Genomic DNA, 22,166 nt, shown 5'->3' with positions numbered 1-22,166 from the left:
AATGGGGGAAAAAAATTATCCTTATTTTGTTATCACGCCACTGGACAGTATATTTTCTTGGCGCATGCGAGTCTGGCTTGGAGATGGGTGAACGAACTCTTGGCTAGCATAGCTTTAACTGCTTCCGGGGGTTCAAATTCTCTCTTATCATCTGTGGAAAGTGATTCTTCTCAATCAGTCCTGCCATTTCCAGTGTGAGTTAAATTCCGGGTGCTTATTGTCATTTTAATATGATAATATGATTTAGTAACTTAAACCATTTGTTGTCTGAAGTTAATGTTTATGAACGTGATATTATTATGGCCTCAGTCAGTGTTGCTCAAGCCTTTTCAGACAATGGACCTTAAAGTAAAACAGCATGTTTGTTGAACCATCAATATTTGCATTGTTAAAGAAAGCCATTTTCAACACTTTAGATTGGTTACCAAAAATGTTTAAAAAAGTAAATAAATAAAAAACTACTTGGGGACTGACGAAGCGTATCAATTTGTAAAAATAAAAAAAAATGTTTGAAAATAAATGGATTGAACTTGATCAAATGTGGACATATGAGGTTTCTATTTTACAGTCATTGACATACAGTATGTATTGGTTGTATGATTTTCAACCTCTGGAAATGTAAACAAACCAATAATGGCCCACCAGCCATACTTTGGGAATTGTTACTGCTTCTATATCATGTCTTTTTTTGTAGTCTCATAAAAGGGTTTGTACATCTTGTGATCAGTTTCATGCTGTTGATTTTTATTTATTTATTTATTTACTTATAGTGGCCATCCCTGTAATTGATGCCTTGTTTTTTGCTGTTTCTCTCCAATTTCTTTTAAACTCCAGTTTCACTTGACATCATATGGAATATAACAATATGTTTAATGTAAAAAAAATAAAATAAATCGGGTTGACCATATTAAGCCACCCCCCAACAGACACCTTCTTCCCAATACACTCCTCTTAAATTTGCCCGTCGGGTAAATAAATAACCCCGACCACTATCATCTCTGTCATAAAATCACGTTGAATTATTCTAATGCGTACATTATCAAATCAAATCAAACTTTATTTATATAGAACCTTTCATACATTAAAATGCAACTCAAGGTGCTGAACAATTAAAATATCCATTACCATTACCAATAAATACGTGTTATTATTTGCTTCTTGCATCTCTTTTAGGGCTACTTCCTCCTCATGTTCTTGGCCAGTCAAGTGGGAGAGCAGCAATTTATTCACTTCTTCAGATTATTTGTGAAGAAATACCACGGGCAGCTCATTCTATCTCAGGTGAGCCTCCAGTTTAAGGACCTAATTTCCACTCGATGGCGTTAATTGGGAATCTCCATGGTGGCTCGCAGCTTCCTCCGCGCTTGTTAATCAAATCTCGGCTCCGATTTGAATTTGGTTTAATGTGACCCGTCCTCCCCGGCGCAGTGTTATTTCCATAAATTAATTGCATGCTGATGCGTTCTAAGCTTGACTGCCACAGTGTTACAATGTTTTTTTCCCCAAATTGATGATCATGCGTCAGCTTAGCGACATGTGTTTATTCAACTGGTGTCTGAGCAACCACACCTGTGTGAATGCCTGTGTGATATATTCCACCTGGCCGCTGTTGTCTTTCCACTAAGTAATGGGTCTAATATAAACAGTTTGGCATCAGACACCTAACTAAGATCTTACACACTCTGTTACACACTTCCTCTAATGCCTCCATTTCTATCGATCATTGTTTGACAGGATTTCCTGCAAATGCTGCTTTCTACCTTTCCTGACCTTGCGAGGTATGTACTCCGCATCAAGTGCTTATGGGGAATGCTTAGATTCATGAATAATTGACTCAGGGACACAAGACTTTATGTGTCTACTTAGGCTGGGCTTAGGTACTGGTTGGCAGAATTCTGGCTTCAACAAAATAGGTTCTCGTCTGCTATAATATTATATCACACCTCAACATTGTCTAATTCACAAACTTTTTCAGACCCGAATGGAAATTTGGTTCCTCCACAGGACCCAGAGAGACTAAAATACGTATATCATGATATGATTGATATATACAAATGCTTTAAAAAATATATATATTTCTGGCAACTTTGTATGCATTTAAAAAAAATGCACGTTAGCTTAATTGAAGACTCTACATTGTTTATAAATGTGAATGTGAGTTTGAATGTTCGTTTATATGTGCCCTGTGATTGGCTGATGACCATTCCAGGGTGTACCGTTCCTCCTCTTGGCTAAAGTCATTGGGTAAGACTGAGGACAAGCACTGCAGTGAGTGGGTGTTTTGATAAATCAAAAGTGTTTTGCCAGGAAAATGTGCGCTTGATTATCGATAAAATAGCTGGCAGAATTGTATTTTGGGTGACCCAAATGAACCCATTTGGGTCTTTAGCGCTCTGCCAGTGTTAGTCAAAAATGCACGCATTTCTGAAAAAAGCACATACCATAATTCTTATAGCATTTGTGTACAGTGCGTGTATGCATTTTCTTGAGAACTTGTTATGATTTGGAGCAGAACTTAGCGTCAGGAGAGTCTGGCCGGATTTGGCCTTGATTCTCATCGATTCCGCTCAGTGAAGGCTGGGCCCCAACATCAATCCTTGTAAGCTCAAGTCTCATCCACTCCAGTATTAACTGAAGTGTAAAAGGACAAGCGCTCCTCCCGCTCTCCTCCTCTCTAATTTTCAGCCTCCTCTCCGGCGCTGGCTTAATCACTCAATTCTCTATTTCTCATGATTGCCTCATTAACCTCTCCCACTGCCCGTCTCTCTCTTCCTCGTCTGGCCCCGCTTACTTGCATCCGTCTGCTAGTGGCGCTCGCCTCTCCGGCCTTCAGCACCGTTCTGTCTGCTCCCGGCATTGTTGTTTTTTTGGTCTGTCTCTCCCATGTGCCTGCCTGACGAGGAGAGATTGATTGAATTAAACAGAGGAAGTTGGGGATGGTCAATATTTGGGCCTGATGCCTCTTCCAGTAAACAGCCCACCAGAAGAGCCACATAGGGGGATGTGAGTGGGCACTCGCTGCATTCGTGTTACAGGCGTTCCCTGCGGCGTACATCACTAAACCATCCAAACATAAAAATAAAGAGCGGAACATAAATTGAAGCGGGGGGGGGGGGGGGAACACACACATTAAAATAAGTCACTGATTACTACTGAAAATGCAGTGAGTCTATCCAAAAGACAAGTTGATTAACAGCGGCAATCGCTGTTTATATACATGAAAACAACTGGCTGTTCTCATGAAGAATAATTTATATTCATCTGTTTACTATACTGATTATCCTCATTAGGATCGTGGGAGAGCTGGAACCTATCTCGATTGACTTTGAGCGAAAGGCAGGGTCCACTGTCGACGATCAACACTCACATTCACACCTTTGGACAATTTAGATTCGTCTTTGAAAGGGCAAAGACTCAAACCCAAAACCTCAAAACTGTAAGGCAGATGTGCTAACCATTTGTCGAGCACGCTACTGGTATTCAGCCTCAATATTTTGCAATATTTCCGACACATTCTTCAAATAGTAGGCATGGGCCTTTTTTTTAAGCTACTGAAAAGAGCATCAGGCATTTATTTTTCCACGCATACCCTGTTGAAGTGTGGCATTTATTTGAGAGATGAGGCCTTTAGTTAGATAAATGCTTGTCTGACACAAGCAGTGGACTTGCTGCTGTGTTGCAATAAGAATGGAATTTGTAACTGCCTCACAAATAGTGGATTCTATCTGTTTAACCATTTATTCAAAATTTTCATGAATATTACACTTGTTGGAGGTGGATCCAATTGTTTGCTGATACTCATTAGGTATCTACATTGAAGTGTTTCATCTATAAGTTTTCACTTAGTGACGATAAAACTCAAAAGATTGCATCTTTTCTCGTGCGTTTTTTTTCCTTTCACCACTAGCATGCATCCGTGAAAAAACTTCAAAGAACGCTCAGCTGCTAGTTAAGCTAACCGCTAGCCTGCAATTACGAGACACCACGGCCTCTGCTGGCGTCAGAGATGATGGAACAGTGCGGGTTCTCCGCCAGGCCCTTGCACGAGTTGTCTCCCCCCATTGAGCCTAAACATCGGGGACATTTTTAAGAAATGTTTAGCAGAAGTCTTAAAAACCTAAACCACAGTGAGCGACAACCTCGCACAATTTGCTGCTCACAAGGGCTGGCCATTAAAGGCGGACCAGTGAAAATTGGTGACATTTGACTGTTGAAAAACAATTAGTTAAATCCTGCTGCTCTGAGAAATGGTCACTCCCTGTACGATAAAAATAAATGTGACCGGAGGTTCTTTTTTCTCTATACAGAAATGTTTTGAACCTAAAGCTTCAGATGTCTGCTGGATAGATGAGGTTGAAAGGAATTTCACCCTTCAGCATGACATTTACCAAATAATGACTTGATCAGGCAAAAATGTAGGTTTTGGAACGACCCAGCCAGAGCCCTGACCTCAATCTAATGGGGAGAAGAGATGCCATCGCAATAGGACATATGCTTAGGGATCTTTCAAGGAAGAGTGCTTTTAATATAGGTTATGATTTCCAAGTTAAGTAAAAGTTTAGCATTGTTTCATTATTGTGCATAGGACAGAATTTTGCATATTTTCACCTCGAAAAGGTTTGACATAAAGGTTTAATTAGAGAATAACTTATTTCACGGCTTCTTCGACACACATTAATGTGCTATAAATGAGTCCGCCTAGCCAAGTGTGGAATTCCCCTCAAGCCCAGACGAGGAATAATGATGCGGAAATATGTTCTATTTACCATGATCCTTTGTGTGTACTTTGTGTACTTGCACAATTACAAACACTCTCGGAATGTTTGCGTGCACGTTTCTGTTTATTAAGCATTGAGGTCGCAGCGTGTGTGCTGTGACTTCCTAGGCTGCACGTGCCTCCTGTTTACTCTGCCGGCATACATTCAAATTCACTTCATTGTCTCGGTATGCCTCTGTGGGTGTGCCCCAGGTTTTGTTTAAGGTGTTGGCGTAAATCCCAAATCTGCTGTTAACCTAATAGTATTCCCAGAGACTTGACTTCATTGAGTGTTTTGGGCAATAACAGTCATTGCCTCAATAATAATAGGGAAAATACTAACACTCGTGCCATTGTGTTCTAGAAAAGGCCTAACGCTCGATACTATTTATGCCGACTGGCTGGATCGACCAAGAATTCCCAAGGTGAGATTGTCTGTTTTCATTTCTTCCTTTTTTTAATCACTTTAGTATTATTATGTCTAACTTTTAAATGGATCATTGTGGTTAGACTGCGTCTGCACCACACATGTAATGTTTCATTGTCGCCTCACATAAATCACTCCACTTATGTTCTCGCTCCTTCCAATTATATGAAAAGCAGCTAGTCACATGCGTTTTATGAACCATATATTACGATGCATGGCAAACACATGCCAAGGTCAACAATCTCAGCCTGTGTGCACTGAACAGGTAGCAGTTTATGGATTTTTTTTTTTTTTCGTACACCTGGTCCCACCCGTATTGTGACAAGAAAAAAAGTTTTAGATTTGTGACGAGAAAGACGAGAAAAACAAGTTGAATGCAGAAGAAGAAAATCAGCATTGACAAGAATAAGAAAAAAATTAAGGCACAAAAGTGAGAACAAGTCAAAAAGCTGGCTGAACAAGCCGCAAAGACCCCAAATGGCCCGAGATCAATCAAAAATAGACTAAAATGCAAAACTAAAGAGGAGAAATGGTCCAAAAAAAAAGAGGGATCTTTTTGTCAGCAGAAGTTCATTCAGTTTTTATGCATAATGTTTAAAAAAAAAAGTTATAACATTATCTGAGATGTCAACATGGCCAATGTTCTTGCTCCTTCCAATTATGAGACGCAGAAAATCACATGCCTGTCATTAAGCATTTATTGGGCTGCATGGCAAATGCATGCAGAGGCCAACAATCTCAAGTTTTGTGTGCTGAACAGGAAGTATTATTATTATTATTATTATTACTCACAAAAACAACAGTAGAGACTTTCCAAAATAGCTGAAAAGGACAAGAAATTGACAATAATTGTAACAAATGTGATGAGAGGGACAAGTATAGTCAAAAAGACGGGTGGGGGGGGGGTCGATTATCCGAAAAGGCCCCCAATGACATGAAATAGGCTAAAAGTAGCAAAAACAGACAGATGGTCAAATTCATTGGAAATCAAGAAATAATGGCCAAAAAATTTTGGAGGCATTTCAGGCTCCCAAAATGGTGATTCATTCATCACTAAAACAATATGCAACATGTCTTAAAAGCAAAATTTTCGACACAGCTCTTGTAATGGATCACCTTCAATTGCACTAAATGAAGTGCTCAGTGGATTGATTACGGTTGTTATTATTCAAGGTAATCCTAAATAATTTTTTGGTCAATCAGTGGAGCAATTCTTGTCTTATTACCCTTTTATTTACTATTTGATGGTCACTTTGTGTTTACTGGGGGCTGTGACATCATCAAGCATGTGGTGAATATTGCACCTATCAATCATCCTTGTGGGGGAATCAACATTGAGTGGCTCCATTCATCAACAACAAATGAAGTCACGCACGGTTCCAATGGACGGTCATCTAAATCCAACTGCCTGTAGTTTAAATGACAAAAGTTGGGGTTCCGACTTGGATGACGGTATTGATGAAATGCATCTCTTAGATTAGCGGCGACACTTAAAAAGGACACATTCATGACTAAGCGTTATTTTTAGCTATCTCACTCCATAATCCATCCTCGTTCGCTGCATATTCAATTGTCTTTTTTTTCCCCCCATCATGATGACTGAGCTTAATCAGCAGTATATGCATGTTTGCGTTGCCATCTGGGTGGGAGCCTTCATTTTGGAGATGATGTAACAGGAGCCTTCAGGTTGTGAGGGGTGGGGGCGTTCTCATAGAGCGGGAAGCAGACTTCTGTTTTGTCGTACCTGATTGGTTTGCAGCAGAGGGCTTTTTTCTTGCGTTTGATGTGCCAGTCACCGCCTAATCAGATCAGCCTCATCGATCCAAACCTTTTACAAATACACGGGACACAAACATTCTGTTAGAAGGAAAGAAAAAAAGAAAGAAAGAAAGGCGTTTTCTGACTAGCTCCTGTTTGCCCTGCGTCCACGGGGTTCTCCACAGAGGCAAGAGTTGTGGAAAGGCAGGAAATATTAAACAATGACATTTCACTGTCCCACAGCGAGAGAAGGAGAATGGAAAGCCAAGTTCCGGCTTATTTTGGACACATCAACAGATGACTAAGCAGTCTCTTTGGGAGGATGCATGTAGGCTGCGGTACTTTGTTTAAATAAAGACATGGCCCACGATTCACAAGGGTTGCTCGTTCAGCCAACGTTAGCTGGTTCATACTTGGGTTTTTATCTTTTGCCACTGCTTACAGTGTAACTGGCTGATGTAATAAAAACATTTTTTGATAGTCTTACGTATTTCCTGTCAGAAGAATTTTGAATCTAGATGAAATAATGCAAGCTTTTTATGTTAGACACTTGAAGCTGCCTGCTTCTCGGAGTCCTTTACTTTTTGGAACAATATTAACGGTTATTTGCGATTCATGTTCAGTGAAACACATGCTCTCGTTCGCAACAGAGGAGAATCCGCCATATGGAGAAACCATATAATTTTATTTATTTATTTATTTTAATAGTTTTACCCCATCCTACACACATCAAACACATTTAAACTTGTTAAAAACAACAACTTGCCTTTAAGATGTGCGGCCTGGTGGAGTAGTATGTGACATCCACAAGTCTAAGTGTGAGTGTCCGGGTGTAAGCTGTGGCTGACAGCAGCTTCTGCATGAGTGTGCCTGTTGTGCTTTACTGTTTTCCCTTTTTTTTTCTGAGCTCAGTATTGTTCATTCGGTAATCTTACCGATTCAACATGTCATCATTATTGCTCTATTACTCTAACACTTAAACAATTAGGCATGGACAAACCTTATACATAAACACATGAATTACATCATTCATACCTATAAGGTAACAAAGTGCATCACTCGGATGGATCTATGTCCATGTACACAACCTGGACACTCCCTCGTACCCAAAGTCCAGCTCACCTGCAAACCTGAGAAAATATATTTCAACTCCATATATTCCCAGTGAAAACAATGATGTGACTCTTATTTGTAGCACACCGTGAAACTGATCGTTTTATAGTTAAAAAAAAAAAAAGGCTTAAGTGAGCTGAGAAAGATGCGATGATGGCTGAGAGGTGTAAATCCAGATAATATTGATTGACTGGAGGAGACACTACACAGACAGGGGCGGTGGGGGGACTGGCAGGGAGGTAGACAAAAGCCTTGCTATTCGTGGAATGGCAACGGGGATCAAGGCAGCAAAAAGAGCTATGTGCGGTATCCCGTTACACAATGCCAATTTACTGCCTCAGCACTCACTGGCTTCTCCGCAGCCCACTCTGATAACTTCCTCTGTGAGCCGCTCTCCATCTTTGCCTGCCACGCTATTTCTGCTGGAGTAGCTTTGTGTCAAACACATTGAGGCGTGCACGCATAGTATTGAACTTTGTATGTGGCCAATGGAGATACTACAGGCTGAATCACGACTGGTGTGTGTGGAAACATGTGTGTGTAAGGGGCATATTTGATGACTTCTGCCATTGAGGTTTTGTTTTCATTGGCATGGGTTTGTCACAGTTTGTACAGACACTGTTACAAGGAATATTTTCACATTAAGTGGTGTAACGAAGTCGGTACTCACCTTCAACTTTACTTTAGGGACATTACCACTTGCGCTTGGGAGCCAAGTGCAGAGTCCTTTACAGTCTTATCCAAAATACATTCCATTATTAATTTTTGTTTATGAGTTAAAAATAAATAAGCATGTCTTACTTAGTTGCTGGCTTCCCCCAAATAATTGATCTATTTATTTTGTGCACCCACCACCTGCTGGCAGCTTATTGCATTTGCAATATGCAACATAACAGTTAAATGCCGCTTCACCATGTTTGTTTTGAACTCAGGGCTCCACTAATTTACCAGAATCCGCAGACCTCAGAACCATACTGGCTTTTTGTTCAATCAGCATTTCTTCAATGTATTCAGGTGGTAATTGGTTGTCGTTAACATGACCTCCAGTAGACAAAATTAGCAACATTATTAAATTTTTTTGAAAAAATGAAATTAATGTATCTCACGGACCGGATTGAACTGCCAATAGGCCAGTTCTGGCCTGCAAGCCATATGTTTGACACACCTGCATTAGGTTATAGTGACATTCAATAAAACGAGGATCACATTACAAATACTTAAAAATATATACATATTTCTGCTCATTCTTATTAACGTAAAAAATAAAGACCTATGTTTAAAATAATTTCTTAAAAAATATATATGCATATATTTGACATTCCAAAATGTTTATATTATTTCTATTCATAAATACTGCAAATATTTGTGTTGATGAAATTGGATATGAGCTGGATTAAATTCAAAATGTTAATCTGAAGCAAAATCCGCCTTTTTTGTGGGGGGCTGGTACTTAAATTTAAAATGGAAACTCTAGCATCAAGCCTGATCCGGTTTATTTGACTAATATATTTTCTTTTTAAATAACGAGAGATCATAGCTGTTCACTCATTGATTTTTGCGGGTTTAAGCTTTGGTGGAGGTCCGGGTTGTGAGTGCTCCTATTTATGCGTTGATGTGGGGTCAACATCACTCTGGCATCAGTTCTGCTGAAAGCCTTAATAAGGTTAGAAAGTAAGTGGCGTGTGTTTGTGCTTGTTTATGTGTGTGTGTGTGTGCGTATGTGTGTTTGTAGGTTGATGCGATCATTCCTTCTGATGTCAGATATCGCCTTTCATCCACTTCCTCCTCCAAAGAGTCAAGTCGCGAGTTTCTGTCCAAGAAGCGAATGATTGCGCTCCCACCTCCCCTCCCCTCCTCCCTCGCCTTCCTGCTCTCTCTCCTTCTCTCTCTCTCACTCTCTCCACACAGCATTCCACTCTGTCCCAATCACTCACAGCTCTTCTTCTTCCAGTGGCTGCACGAAAGGAGCGCCGTGTGGTCTGAGGCGACGCTAGTGGAGGAAGTCAAGCAGGAGGTAAGTCTTTATTTTCCCTGTCTTCTATTTTCAACTATTTCCCATTACTGGCACTCTCCCTGTTTTTCATTCTTGTGTTTTTCCACGTCCGATAGCATCTTTCATCTTCACCTCTCGTTTTCTTTCCGTCTCCCAGCCTGTAGTGGAGCGCCCGCCGCTTGTGTATCTGTTGCTTTTCAGTCCGTGCCTCCTATCACATTGCCCAGAAAGCGTCCGTGTGGTTCCCAAATGATTCCCCCCCCCCCCCCATTCCTCCTGCTAAGTTCACCCTTTGTGGCAGATACTTGAAAATGACTCCCGATGAAGCCACAGCAAAGTGCACACTGAAGAAACTGCTTTTTGGACTGTGTAATGCAGTTCCGTTTTGCGGGCGCTCCGGGCTGTACTTTCACTATTAACTCTTTTGTCTCAGTCGCCTGTTTGTCTGGGTTATATATGGAGCGTGACGGAGCGCTGAGAGGTTGGAATTAATGTGTGTCTGCAAAAAAGAGAGCGAGTGAGCGAGCGCAAAGGAGAGAGAGAGAGGGAGATTGTGCACTGTATGTTAAGTCAAGGCTGGTGGCTCACTGAGCGACTCTCTCAAATAAATCCCAGTGTGACTTTCCACTCCAGCGACATCACGCGCAGGTTAAGTGTTGTGCATTCACTGTCTCCCTCACCTCTCCCTTTTATTTTTCACCCCCCCCCCCACACCCCCTGTTCTCATAGCTCACTCAACGCTACTTTTTGCTGTTTTTCTCCACCTCATTACGCCTCTCATTTCCCTCCTTCTTCTCTTTGCCCTCCTCCTCACCACCCACCCGCCTCATCCTCCCTGCAGGTTGCAAAATGGATTCTCCTCAGTCATCAGGGGAAGGGCAGAAAGCGGAAGCGATCGCAGCCCAAGGTGAACCACAAAAAGGTAAGCAGCACTTGACTGTCATTAACACAACTTTTACTGTTTATCATCATCTTGGCTCTTTTGCATTATTTTTTTAATCACGAAATGTCGACTTTTGTTTGTGTTGAGGCTCCAAGGAAAAACTCACTTGTCTATGTTTACGTGGTGTCCTCTACCCACATATTTAACCTGTTAAGCACTTGTATACATCACATGCCACTCAGTCTGCATGTGGTCATGGTCAGTGTGTGTGTGTATGGGAAAGGGGGGAGGGAAGAGTGGACACAATTTGGCCGTGACATTCTGCCATTGAAGGTCTGTCTCATTTGTTGCAGTACTTCTTGTCATAGTGGCCTTTATGTCACCCATTATATAGTACACACCTCCAAAAAATAAAATAAATACTCCTTCAAGTGTGTGTGCGCGTGTGTGGCGTTAATTAGGGATCCCCAGAGATGGCTAATCCCTTCCACCCTCTAATTGACACACAAACGCGCACATACGCCTGCATCATTAATGGACGCACGCTGATCCGAGAGCCACGCAGGGGGCCGGGAGTCATTAGCCAGAGTAGCGCGTCGTTTATATATCACCCTCTGTGTGCTTCTGGATTGTATGGAGCACTTGACAAACCCTGCCTGTTTATTTTTTTGTTACTTATTATTTTGTGCAGGAGTAAGGGCATTTAATGTGATACAGCGGATCCTCTTAAGTCAGCAAAAATATGCTCCATAAGTCACACAAACCTCAGAATTTGGAGAACTGCTGTCATGCTCACGCAAGCCTGTACAGTACACTTGTGAAATAATGTGCAATGGATAGAGTCAAACTTTAAGACTTAAGGTTAATATATGCAGCATTATATGTAAAGTACTATACAGTAAAGTACTTAAATTATTTTTCATATGTAAAAAACCTCATATATCACGAAGTGTGTCTGTAGTGTAATCTAGATCAGGAATTTCCAACCAATGTGCATCAGAAAATTATCCAATTTCTCCTAATTGGTTGAAAAATTATGTCTTTACTACAAATAAAGAATCTTTGTTCAACTATCTATGCCAGTGACGTATAGTGGCAGGCAGGACAATGACATGCAATTCCACTAGATGGCAGACGGTACATAATTATAAATAAATATATAATGTGCATCCACTTTTTGTGACACTTTTATTTGCTGGTGATTCGTGAGATTTTTTGCAAATGTGTGCCTTGGCTCAAACGTTTTTGTAATCAACACTGCGCTCGAGATGTCCAACACAGCACACATAATAGGGATTTACGCAAGAACATACACAAATGTGTTCATCATAAGAGCAGAAATGTGGGCTGGTCGAAGGCTCGTCTGCTGTCACGTGATGGTATTTCCATCCAGAAAAAAAAAATCCTTGCTGCTGGGACAGCCAGGTAAAATTTGCACAAGGTGGCAAAACGGGAAAACCTGTTCTCGTTTTGGACCCACCCCAGCTGTGGAAATTTTGCAATCTGCATGGTGAGAATTTGCAGTGTTTGCACATACAGTAATCACGGATGTCTTTGTGTGCGGCGAAATAATTCCCCACTCTGCTTCCGCTTTGACAGTGTGGGCCTAAATTTGTTTCAAATCCTGCTTGAGAAGGACTTTTTACCCTTTACTGGTTCTTCCTCATCAAGTCAGACATTGAAGACCATTTAAATCTGTTTAAGTGACAGACTAATTTCTAGTGGCTCTGCCTCTTCCTCTATCCAAAAAACACGATTAGCAACCAGTCAACATTGCAGAATAGTGTCGACTAGTCAGTGTAACCTTCATCATGTTATCTAAATTAATGATATCGCCGCCACCACCAGCTGCAAGTCTCCCCCTAACCAGGTGTCTATTATAGTACCAAGATTGACCTGTGAGAGGCAGCACAGTACCCCTTTCCTTACAGCCTGCTGGAAAATATGAAGAAGAAGAAAAAGTAGTCGTGGAAAAGGAAATAGAAGAAGCTGGGCTGTGAGCCACTCACTTACGCAACACAATCAAAAACCACACTCATAAGTACTTGCCATCTTAACTGATCCAGTTAAACATGTATGATTGTCAGCCCCAACTGTTCTAAAAGCAGATTGGGGAAGAGAGACATCCAATCCAACTTTGATTGCATAAATGGAGAATGCTTAAATTTGGGCTGAGTGTCGTTATGCATGTAAACTGCTTGATCAAAGTTAAGCACTCGTATTATGCTTGCACGACAAATTGGCTCAACACATGAAGAGCATTTAAAGTTCAGAAAGAGGGTCGATTTGACATCTTAATGTTATCACTTAGCTCATTTTTACACTTCCCTGACAGTTAAGAATGTTAGTGAGAACACAAGGTTCCAAAAATGCAGATGTTTTGACACTTAAACAGATTGTTTGGTTTTCATTATATCCTATGGGAAATCATTGTTTCGAAGCAGCGTCCCCTCACATATTGTTTTGGACATTAGCGCTTCCACTTTACAGAACTGATAACGTTTTGACTTTCTAGTTATAGTTGTGCACGTACCTGTAATCCACCACGTACTCAAGCCCAGACATGATTTCTTTTCAAGATCTAGATTAGTGCACTCTTTTCCTTTCTTTTATCCAGGGGCACGCACATGCCTGTAGAGACCCCCCCCCCCCCCATCCCCTTTTTCAAGCACCTGAAACTACCGTCTGGTATATTTACAAGGCACACACTCGTGCACAAAAGTGGCAGCAAAAGGACCTCTTCCTGTTGGAGGTGGAGGGGAGGGAAAGATGGAGTGAAGTGGGGGGTGACATAATCCACCTCATGGAAGAATGGCCAATTGCTGTCTACTTGGCTGTACACAATAGTGAGAAAGAGGGAGGGAGGGGACGAGTGGTTGGACGGATGGAGCGAGGGAGCGCGAGGGAGGGGGGAGGTCAGCGTTTGAAGTTACACCATAAAAGCCACGGTGAAAGGAAACACGAAGTGACCCCTCCACCGCCACCTTTTTTTTTTTTTTTTTTACCTCCCCTCTCCATTCACCCCTCTCCCCTGCGTCCAGGCTCGCTCCTCCCTTTGTTGATGTGTGTGCAGATTGCCCCATGGATGGACCAGGTGTACTTTATAGTACTCCTTCATGTACTTCAAACGCTAATAGTCCAATTTCACCTCGGCCCCCTCCTCTATGCATCTCTCCCCACCAGCCTGTTGTTTGAATGTTATTGAGAGCACAATGGTCAGGGGGAGAGAAAACGGAAAGCAACAGGTAGGAGAAGGCGATGGAAATAAGCAGTTATGTGTTTCTTAGCCACATAATTGGGGAAAAAAAAAAAGTCATGACACACAAACGTGCCACACAAAAGTGTAATGAAATAATGATCTTGTCTCAATTTACTCGCATGTAATATTCTTTGCGGGAAATGTGGGCCTGCTTAGTTGAACACGTGCCGTTGTATAATTGGCAACAGGTTGATGCACAGGTCAATTGTACCTTCAGCCATCTAGTGGGAAAGAACTTGGACTGGATGTCGCTAGGCAGGCATAGATTAACATTAACAAAGTTACATGAGTTATTTATAGATGATAATAATATAGACCAACTAAGTGAAATTGGTTAATTATTTCCCATGGCACGTCTAATGTGGTCAGGAATCACTGTTAATAGGTCCTCTGTTTACATTCTGGTCCAACATACAACTGTTTGAGGTCTGTAAAGGTGTTCTTATTTACTGTAATTCTGACTTACTACTTTGTTATTGTAGGTTAGTAATAGACTATTTGCACGGTCTGATGACTACAAATTCGGATTACGTTGCCATAGGAACGGAATTCTGTCATTAAATGAAGACCCCCTGTATCCTTTATGAACCCAGTGAGGGAAATTAAGCTAGTGGTTCTTACGACTTTACTGGAAAATGCATGAAAAGTGAAGCACTATATGATGTTCAGGGATGTATTTCGCCATATCATATTTTTTATGAAGTCCTCAGAGGGCCATTCGAAACTTATGAAATATAATATGATGCAATGAACAAATGTTATATATTGTGTTTTATCGTGGGTTACAATGTTTTGGCAATTTTAGCAACAGTTTCTCTGAGGTTTTATTTGTTTTGTGAATTGCCTGGCAGGCCGGATCAAAAACTCTCGCAGGCCATATAATGGCCCATGGGCTGGAGGTTCCCCACCTCTCATAAAGATTGAAGCTGCTTCAATTACGTACCTCGAAACATGCATCTGGTTGCAGTTATTTAGCTTGTGTTTGATTTTGTACAAAATTGTGTAAATTCAAGACAGGAATGAAAAAGTGAAAATGGAATGAAAGTGAAAGGGCTGCGTGACTGTCTTGGCGGTCCCGAGGCTGGTGGGGTTTGTATCTTTGAATGCACCTCGTGTCTCTTGCTAAACGCGAAAAATTCTTGTACTAGCAACTGCCTGTGCGAGTGATCCACACACATTTGCTTTAACACACACACACACACAATAAATCAGTTTATGGCTTTGGAGCTCGTGATCGCTTGATAGTTTGAGACCCAACCGGCCGAATATTGTATTATACACCATTTCTTTACTGTATTTATTATTCTACATGTACCTATGGATGAAATGGATAGTCTCGCACGCCATCTTCAAAATGCACCAAGTGGATCCATATAGTGCATGTGCATCAGTAAATGGGGGTGGAAGCCGACTCAAAATGCCCTAAAAAGCAAATAGTGCTAGTTAAGCTCAGAGGTGTCAAATCCAGGTCCAGAAAATAAAAACCCTGCCACAGTTTGACTTTAGCAACAGGTGCTTCTACTCAACCTGCAGTACTTGTTCGCAATTCAACTGTTCAATGTGAAATCTTTTTGTTTGGGGGGCTAGTTTCATGCTATGCTGCTATGATGTCACAATGGGTCCATATCTGGTGTCGCTATCAGGTTGCATCGATACACACCACACAAGGGTGACGTTAACTGAACTAAACTCCACTTCTTGGAAGGTAAAGATTGCTGTGGAAAACGACTTTGGTTATACTGTATATACCATAAAATGGATCTGGTGACGTAAGAAGTGTTGAGAAGAGAGCTGCTTGAGAGAGGTGTAACGTCTTGTGGGCAGCATTTAGGGCTAATGACCTGATGTATGATTAGGGAATACAACACACATGTACACGTCCAGTCCAAGTCCAGAGATGGAAAAGGCCAGACACCCCCTGCTGAGCTGCCAGTTCTGGTCATTCCAATAAAGGTTATTACCAACTTCCTCCTTGCCTTCCTATGTGCTTCTGCAGTCATGTTATTGATTTTTCCACCTAATCTCCATGTCTGACCACTATTTTTTCATAGACACGGATAACGAGGGCGTGCACATGTGCCCAACATGCATGTGTCCGGTGTGCTGGGAAGTCTATTGCCGAATATTAGTCATGGCCGCGTGGTAATGGGCCTCATTTTGCTCTCATTTTCCTCTGCGGTCGACATAATGAGGCCGCCGTCTGCCCCTGTCGGTCGGCGCAGGAAACCTTGAGGCGGCAAAAAAGCTGGGAACACCTAATAGGAATTCTCTGGCATTGATAAGGTCTCTGTGAAAATAGCGATTGTGAGATGGAAAATTGATCAAGTTGTTCACCAAGACTTCCTTGTGGGCCTTTTCAATAATCACAAGATCATCTGGATTGAGTACATTTAACATGCCTGAAGTGTTTCTTGATCATGGTGGAACTTTATAGTCAGCAAACTATAAACGACCTTGATGAACTCAATTGAAATTTCAACTGATTTGCAGGATTGGTTAAATGTCTAACAGATGTGTGTGACTTTAATATAGAATTCAGTCTGTTGAATAAGATTCACCTTTGAGGGTCAGGAAGCCTCCACATTAGCGATTATAGGGGGTTCTGACTCGAGTAGAATGTAAACTGACACATCACCTTTTGTGTCAATGTGATAAGGTTTGTACGAAGACGATATTTCCACTTACACTTCCTCCTAATAAACACATCCAAGATAGGGCGTAACCCTGGATTCTTGACATTCCTTCCGAGTTTGAGAAAATGAATTCTATTCCATTTGCAAACTTGATTTCGACACGAGTTCTGTTGCGCATGGTCAAACAAGAACGTGTAATATGGTAGTCGCTCCTGACACTGCGGGAAGGCAAAATGCTGCCGTCACCTCATTTGCACCTCCACGACACGTCTGCTCCTTCCCACTAGACGCGATCGGATCCTATGAAAACAAAACACACCATTTGGTTTCTGCTGGTTAGAAGAGCAGAATTTTGAGTGTTTGTGGAAATGGAGTGGACTTCGATGGTCGCTGGAGCCAAAATTGAGTTCTTTAAATAGTTAGATATGAGATAATATTTAGGGATTTTTAATAGTTCAGTGTGATTAAGTCAGGCTGGAAGAAGTGCAGGGACTACCGCTGGTATATCCCCAAATTATGTGCAGTTGCTCATTTCATTCATGTGAATATTTGAAGAAGCATTTTCAAACATGAATCCACCAGAGAAGGCAGAGAGCGAAAAAATCGCAAACATTTTTTCCATTAATGGAGGACTCGATTGAAGATTTCCAAATGATCCAAAATGCTTTATACCTAATCCGTGTTGCTCTCTTTTAGTTGCATTTTCTTTATAGTTTGACGTTAAAGAAGCGTACCTGTCATGCTTTCACTTTCAAAGCACTATTTCTGGCAACTCTGGTGTTGGGGAGATCTACAACACATCTGTTATTCCTTCATCTCTGTATTCCCATCAATGTCTCTTGGTTTATATTGCCTTCTCAGCCTTCCATCACCTCTTCCCTTTCTCTTTGGTCCTCCGTCTCTGGCATTTATTGCCAATGAATCCGAGATGATGCAGGAGAGGTGCAGTAGGAACCTTCAGGGAATTTCCCGACAGGCTTGATCACAACTGGATGGGAAATGGTCAGAAGAGCAGTACACGCTATATGTGTGTCTGTGTTTGTGCATTACTCCGTCATCAGATCTTTCTGAGGGATCATCTCGGTCCACTAACATAACCGCGTCGCTTCAATTTCACACACATCATGCATGATATAGCTGAGAGGTCAGGCAAGTATTTTAAACTTAAGTTCTGTTTGTGGACTTTGAAAGGCATATTTGTTGGGAAATTTAGTTATAAATGAACAAAATGGTTGTATAGTGGCTGGATGGCTTTCGTTTTGGATTTTCCAGAGCTGGAGCTGTGAAGGAACTAATGGATTGACAGAAAGTGGAATGGACTGACAATTCCACGCCAGGTGAAAGGTTAATACAACTGCCATTGATAGACGAGATGACAAAAGGTGCTACATACTATATAGCTACAGGAGAAAATGGGCTGCTTTAGTTGTGAGATAAGACTAAAGGCTATGAAGTGCAGCCCAAACTTCAAAACAAGAGGTAGCCGCAAGAGGTTTGTCTACGTCATTCAATATGACTGCAAAAGTGCAGTGAAAATGCACTTCACCTAGAATAGCACTCAGTAGACGAAAACCTCCCGCTATGGCCGAAATTGTACACCATCATAGATTTAGTTTTAACTCAGAAAAAGTCCCCGTTATGTGCCAATTTTTTACAGGTTTTCCTTGGCCCGCTCCGTCCTCACAAATATCCATTCATTTGCGCATAGTGACGCTAAGTCATGTTGGAATTTTAGAGAATATTAGAGGCGCAGGCATATACAAGATGTCGGTTGTGTCTTTGAACTAGAACTTAGAGACTAGAGGTGTCAAAATTAATCATTTATTTGGCAAGTAATCTGTTATCAAATGAATTGACAGCTATTTTAATAATGATGCAAATTAGCAACTGCTGTATTTACAACTTAATTTGTTCATTAATATGTATCGTCCCTTTCAATTAAAATGAAATGAAATAATTGAGTAATCATTTGGAGCCATTTTTTTATTTAAACTTGTCCAAATCCAATGATTTCAGCATATCAACTGTAATTGTTCACTGATTTATGTAGTCCTTAATGAAAGAAGACTGATTATCTTCTGTTTAATCAAAATAAGACATTTGCAAACATCCGTTTTCACTTTGGAAAACAATGACCGAACTACACGAATACCAAGTACGAAATAAACACCAATCACTGGTTGCTAAACAGTCATCTGGGAAAAAAATCATTTTTAATACACTTAAATGCAAAATTAAAATGAATCTGATTAGTCAATTAAACAATAGATTAATCGATTAAAAAAATATTTGATAGTGACAACACTATTAGACACTAAAAAACAGTTGTTCCTAATTTTCCACGTTTTTCACGTCACTGTTGATATATATATATATATATATATAGATAGCCCCTGCGACCTTTGTAAGGATTAAGCAGTTAAAAAAAATTATGGATGGATGGATGTATATATATGGCATTAACACAATTTGAGTACCATCAGAGCCGTGACAGAAACGGGACAGCACCTGCGCAAGGATGTTCCACAATGCCAGGATGATAGTGTGAAATTTCATCCCCGAGCAATTGTTGATGTCCTACTAAATACTTTTGCTGGCTCGGACGTGTATTGTCGCTGTGTAGCTGGTTACGTAGCCGCTGTGATATCGTCCTTTGCTGGATTGTGCGTCAAAAGGGATATTACACCTCTGGTAGTGCAATTGTGCATGATCTCTGCATGAAAGAGGCATCTGTCGCGCCAAATGCTGGCCAGAAGCGGGTGACAGTGTTGATTAGGAAATGTGTGGCAAACCTCTGCTCCTGCCTTCTCTCATGTTAATCATGCCATCAATTGGTTGTTGTTATCAGGCTTGTTCAATGACTTTGTGTTTAATTTGACCCAAGAAACAACAATTAGACAAAGTGGGTAAGATTTGCGCCGTGTGGCGCGAGAGTCTCTTTATTTTTGCACGGTTGAAGGTAGACAATTCCAATCTATCGGCAGCAGCAGACTTTTTATTCGGAGTGACGGCTCCGTTCGTGTTGTGTTAATGAGCAAAGGGGATAAAACGCGAGAGTGCCAGCGTGTATTTGTCTCATTTATCACTCAGCAGCACTTAGTTTTTTTGGGGGGGGGGGTTTGTGTAAAACTCACGGTCGGTATGCTCTCAAGTGTGTGTGTGTGTTTGTTAATGCATTTCTTTACTGTACTGTTGTATACTGTTGCTTACTTTTTTTTTCTTTCTTTTTTTCAGTATTGTTCATTCGATTTGACATCATCATTGCTCTCCTTTTTTAAAAAACAAATAAATAAATAAATGTTTTTTTTATTATTATTTATTTATTTTTATTATTATTATTATTATTTAAATATATATACATATATATATATATATACACATATATATATATATATATTTTTTTTTTTTTGTATGTGGGTGAGTATGTGTATGTGCGTGCGTGTGTGCATTCATCAGTTCACCTAAAGCCCATTAAAAAAAATCCCATACTAATAATATAATATAATAATAAATACATATACAATACAGTATACTGTTGCTTACTATGCAACAGAGGACGGATTGAGGATGTTGGCAAGCCGTGTCTTGACAGACTCAATAACTGTAAATTGTTGGTAAACAGAGATCAAATAGGCAGTGGTAAGCAAATACATTACAGCAATTTCATGGTTGGTATGATACCTTTTTTTTCCTCTTCTTTTTCCACTGCATTGAGACTCTCTTCGTAAAGCCGTTCTCGGTGACACCTCATAGATTTCATAGGTACGCCGGCTAATGTTTTGGCGTGTAATTATCGCAGCGTGCTAAGCGCTGAAACATCTGTCGGTCCCACTAACGATTGGGGAGCCAACGGGGCCCTCTGACGGCCCTAACGCAATTAGCCTCGTCAAAGACACACACACACACACACACACAGTTGCACACACACCAACATGCATACGCATGCAAAAAGTGATGTCAGCTGCGCTACTGTTTTCCAAAGATGATGGATAGCCTTGCACGTTAGACCAATCACCAGAGATCTGTGCGTGCACATGTTGTCGACGGGCATATCGGAAATTCCTAGAACTCCTCTAAATAGCTCGCATGTAATGTAGACTGCTTTCTTCGCTGTTTGTTTACATGTTCATCAATATTCTGATATGAAGCCAATAAATAACCAGAGTCTTGCTCACACATCGTATTTGTAGGAGTAAACCAGAATTATGGATTAGGAGTTGTCTTGACTTAATGGCGCACTATAACATGCTATGAGAGATATTGTTGTGTCTTTGTTTGTTTTTTGTCATGTTGATTAGGAAGAAGAGTTATTATATTCTTGAATCTATTCAAGAGCCATTTTTGGCTGTAATCTGTTGTTTTCTTTACTGCCTAAAGGGCAAAATGGAATTCGTTATGAGATGAGCTATAGCCACACAGACCTCCATATTGTTTTAGCCCAACTTCTGTGTTCAGTATGACATCGACTTGGAGAACAGGAGCTCAGAACATTCAGAGATGTTTTTTTTTATCCGTCATTTTAAAAGTTTTAGACAGAGTGAATTGTGACCTGTCGTGATGTGGACAAGACTTCTCAGGGATTTAATCCACAACTGTGAACAAGATGATCCTTTTGTTGTCATTAGTGTTGTGGTTGACATGCAGCCGATCCTTGCTGACTGCGAGAGGCGACTGGTCACTCACTGGCCAATCACTGTTTTTGTATGGAGGACCAAAAATGCCAAAATGAATGAATAAATAAAAACGGATAAAAACGTCTGCAGCATGAAATAAATAAATATGAGAGCAGAGTGTTTTTATTTATTGACATTGAATTCTATTTATATATTTATTTTTATATTTATTTCCAAATGTATTTTTACATTTATTTTTTTTATTTTTTTTGTATTTGTTTGTTTGTTTATTTATTTATTCTTGTTGTTTTTATTACCATTTTCTATTTTTGTGTTTAATTTTTTAATTCAAATTTTTATATCCATTTTTTTTGTTTATTTTGGCAGTTTCGATCCTCTATAGTTTTGGATGATGTGTTGCAAACAAGGACAAACAAACGGCAAAAGACGGGAATAAATCATTTGATGCAAGGAAGATTTGTTGAGGTCTTGCTTGATGTCAGGCATGACGATCGCTCCCACTTTGAACTTTTGGTCAACTTCCGAATTTCACAGTGTTTGGATGGTTCAACATTAGAGCCTGCGAGTCGGGAAGCCACGATGGTGACAAATATGTTCCCCCACAAAAGAAGCTGTAATTCACTCTACCAAGGGATGACAACATGGAATTATTGTCTCACTCCATCCAAAGTCTGCTGTAATCTCGGATCTCGTTAGACAGGCAGGCGCAC

The 22,166-nt window shown here is 40.6% G+C and overlaps 1 protein-coding gene across 5 annotated transcripts in view; it reads left to right on the top strand.

Moving 5' to 3' along the window:
* The window catches only part of aopep (aminopeptidase O (putative)), a 75,776-nt gene that overhangs the window by 35,072 nt on the left and 18,538 nt on the right, over window positions 1–22,166 (top strand). For 3 of the 5 annotated variants that reach the window (XM_077560421.1, XM_077560420.1, XM_077560423.1), the window contains 5 exons: window positions 1,174–1,281; window positions 1,735–1,778; window positions 5,121–5,181; window positions 10,006–10,068; window positions 10,889–10,969. In XM_077560421.1, coding sequence (XP_077416547.1) covers window positions 1,174–1,281; window positions 1,735–1,778; window positions 5,121–5,181; window positions 10,006–10,068; window positions 10,889–10,969 — 357 coding nt within the window. Of the gene's footprint in view, window positions 1–1,173; window positions 1,282–1,734; window positions 1,779–5,120; window positions 5,182–10,005; window positions 10,069–10,776; window positions 10,970–22,166 lie in introns of all 5 variants that reach the window. The other 2 variants (XR_013293352.1, XM_077560422.1) reach the window with 1 other exon arrangement.

This window comes from Vanacampus margaritifer, chromosome 3, assembly GCF_051991255.1.
Source record: "Vanacampus margaritifer isolate UIUO_Vmar chromosome 3, RoL_Vmar_1.0, whole genome shotgun sequence".
Classification (NCBI taxonomy): Eukaryota; Metazoa; Chordata; class Actinopteri; order Syngnathiformes; family Syngnathidae; genus Vanacampus; species Vanacampus margaritifer.
Note: the sequence above shows the minus strand (reverse complement) of the source record. Positions and strands in the feature narration are given on the sequence as shown.